The sequence below is a fragment of the Leucoraja erinacea genome, unplaced genomic scaffold, assembly GCF_028641065.1.
Source record: "Leucoraja erinacea ecotype New England unplaced genomic scaffold, Leri_hhj_1 Leri_1326S, whole genome shotgun sequence".
NCBI lineage: Eukaryota > Metazoa > Chordata > Chondrichthyes > Rajiformes > Rajidae > Leucoraja > Leucoraja erinaceus.
The window spans coordinates 19143-22507 of record NW_026575590.1 but is presented as its reverse complement, the minus strand read 5'-3'; the positions used below and the strand labels follow the sequence as shown (position 1 = coordinate 22507).

Below are 3365 nucleotides of genomic sequence, written 5' to 3'. Positions count from 1 at the left end.
CGGCCAGCTCCGCGACGGTGAGGTGAGTCGTCGGCACCAGAGCCCCCGGTCTTCTCCTGTTGGAGGCCGCTCCTCGTTGCAGCCCCAACGACAACGGAGACCCGACAAGAAAAGGTCGGGTCTCCCGTGCAGGGAGAGATTTAAAAGTTACCCCCTCCCTCCCACCCCACCCCCCCCCACACACACACACCCCAACAAAAAAAATAACAAAAACTACATAGAAACATAGACAAAAAATAATAAAAACGCGGACGGGCTGCAGAGGCCGCTGCTGACGAGAGTCGCGCCGCCTACCGGATCACCACTCTCTGTGTGAAAAGTAATAATCAGTAATCCCTCTCTCTATCTCTCTCTGTCTCTCTCCCTGCTCCAGCACCGGCCTCCCTAACCCTGGACCCACAGACGGCCCACCCCCGGCTGATGTTGTCGGACAACGATACGCAGGTTCGCCGGGGAGACTGGCGGAAGGTTCCCGATCTCCCAGAGCGTTTCAGCTTCCTGCTGAGCGTGCTGGCCTCGCAGGGCTTCACGTCGGGCCGCCACTACTGGGAGATCGACGTGAGCAGCAACACGGCCTGGGACGTGGGCGCTGCCAAGTCGTCCGTCACCCGCAAGGCCATCCCGGAGAACGGCGTGTGGGCCGTGGGCCTGTGGGACAAGGAGTACAGCGCGTTCACCAACCCGCGCACCTCGCTATCGCTTGCCGCCAACCCGCGGCGGCTGGGCATATACCTGGACTACGAGGAGGGCCAGATCTCATTCTACAACGCCGTGACCATGGACCACATCTACACCTTCACCGACACCTTCACCGAGACCATCCACCCCTACTTCAGCACCGAATGTAAAACCAACCCTCTCAAGCTGGTCACCATACAACTGTAGAGTCCGATCCCATTCCTCCCTCACGCCCGGAGCATCCCGTTTAGCATAGTCTCGCAGCGTGGAAACAGCCCAGCATATTTCCTGCCCTACTTTGGCAAACTGAAGCCATATAACCATATAACCATATAACAATTACAGCACGGAAACAGGCCATCTCGACCCTTCTAGTCTGTGCCGAACACATAATCTCCCCTAGTCCCATATACCTGCGCTCAGACCATAACCCTCCATTCCCTTCTCATCCATATAACCATATAACAATTACAGCACGGAAACAGGCCATCTCGACCCTTCTAGTCCGTGCCGAACAACTTTTTTTCCCCTTAGTCCCACCTGCCTGCACTCATACCATAACCCTCCATTCCTTTCCCATCCATATAACCATATAACAATTACAGCACGGAAACAGGCCATCTCGGCCCTACAAGTCCGTGCCGAACAACTTTTTTTCCCCTTAGTCCCACCTGCCTGCACTCATACCATAACCCTCCATTCCCTTCCCATCCATATGCCTATCCAATTTATTTTTAAATGATACCAATGAACCTGCCTCCACCACTTCCACTGGAAGCTCATTCCACACCGCTACCACTCTCTGAGTAAAGAAGTTCCCCCTCATATTACCCCTAAACTTCTGTCCCTTAATTCTGAAGTCATATAACCATATAACCATATAACCATATAACAATTACAGCACGGAAACAGGCCATCTCGGCCCTACAAGTCCGTGCCGAACAAATTTTTTTTTCCCCTTAGTCCCACCTGCCTGCACTCATACCATAACCCTCCATTCCCTTCTCATCCATATGCCTATCCAATTTATTTTTCAATGATACCAATGAACCTGCCTCCACCACTTCCACTGGGAGCTCATTCCACACCGCTACCACTCTCTGAGTAAAGAAGTTCCATAGAAACATAGAAACATAAGGTGCAGGAGTAGGCCATTCGGCCCTTCGAGCCTGCACCGCCATTTAATATGATCATGGCTGATCATCCAACTCAGTATCCCGTACCTGCCTTCTCTCCATACCCTCTTATCCCCTTGGCCACAAGGGCCACATCTAACTCCCTCTTAAATATAGCCAATGAACTGTGGCCTCGACTACCCTCTGTGGCAGAGAGTTCCAGAGATTCACCACTCTCTGTGTGAAAAAAGTTCTCCTCATCTCGGTTTTAAAGGATTTCCCCCTTATCCTTAAGCTGTGACCCCTTGTCCTGGACTTCCCCAACATCGGGAACAATCTTCCTGCATCTAGCCTGTCCAACCCCTTAAGAACTTTGTAAGTTTCTATAAGATCCCCTCTCAATCTCCTAAATTCTAGAGAGTATAAAGTTTCTATAAGATCCCCCCCCGAATCTGAATTTTAGCGAGCACAAGCCGAGTCTATGCAGTCTTTCTTCATATGAAAGTCCTGACATCCCAGGAATCAGTCTGGTGAACCGTCTCTGCACTCCCTCTATGGCAAGAATGTCTTTCCTCAGATTAGGAGACCAAAACTGTACGCAATACTCCAGGTGTGGTCTCACCAAGACCCTGTACAACTGCAGTAGAACCTCCCTGCTCTTATACTCAAATCCTCTTGCTATGAATGCTAACATACCAATATTATAATACCTTCCATAAAAATATCAATGTCTATTAATAGCACATATATTCTTTTTTATTCTATTCCACAAACATCAATAATGTTTAGAAACTTAGAAACATAGAAATTAGGTGCAGGAGTAGGCCATTCGGCCCTTCGAGCCTGCACCGCCATTCAATATGATCATGGCTGATCATCCAACTCAGTATCCCGTACCTGCCTTCAACTACATTTCAACTACATAGATTTAAATTTATTAGATCTGAAAGTTAAGAGGCAACAGGGAGGTAGGTCTGCGCCCCTTCATTGAACCTGTGCCCCCCCTAAATCCCCAGATTTTTCTGTGGCCCCCCTGAAATTTGCCATGGCCCCAGGTCGGGAATCACTGGTTTACACAATGGTGAACAAAATAAACCATTCTCTGAGTACAATTTGAACATATTTATACCAGAGATGTAAGAAATTCCATCACAGAGAGCTGAAAGAATTACACCTTTTCCTCATTTACAAGAAAACTCCTTTCAGTCAGTTGCTTGCTTGTGTCAAAGTAGGTCAGTGTACCTGTCCCACCTGCCTGCGCTTGGTCCATATCCCTCCAAACCTGTCCTATCCATGCACCTGTTAACTGTTTCTGAAACATTGCCTCAACTACCCCCTCCAGCAGCTTGTTCCATACACCCACCACCCTTTGCATTAAAGAGATACCCCTCGGGTTCCTATTAAATCACCTTCAACCTATATCCTCAGTTCCTCGATTCCCCTACTCTGGGCAAGAGAATCTACCCGATCTATTCCTCTCATGATTTTACACACCTCTACAAGATCACCGCTAGACAAAAGTGCTGGAGAAACTCAGCGGGTGCGGCAGCATCTATGGAGCGAAGGAAATAG

The 3365-nt window shown here is 49.1% G+C and overlaps 1 protein-coding gene across 1 annotated transcript; it reads left to right on the top strand.

The window, feature by feature from the left end:
• Positions 1 to 373: 373 nt before the first annotated feature.
• Positions 374 to 2539, top strand: LOC129715693 (E3 ubiquitin-protein ligase TRIM39-like; the record flags this gene model as incomplete). The annotated part of the gene is made up of 1 exon (XM_055665554.1): positions 374 to 2539. A coding segment is annotated over one exon (512 nt), but the record flags the coding sequence as incomplete, so codon positions are not given.
• Between the last annotated feature and the right edge of the window lie 826 nt (positions 2540 to 3365).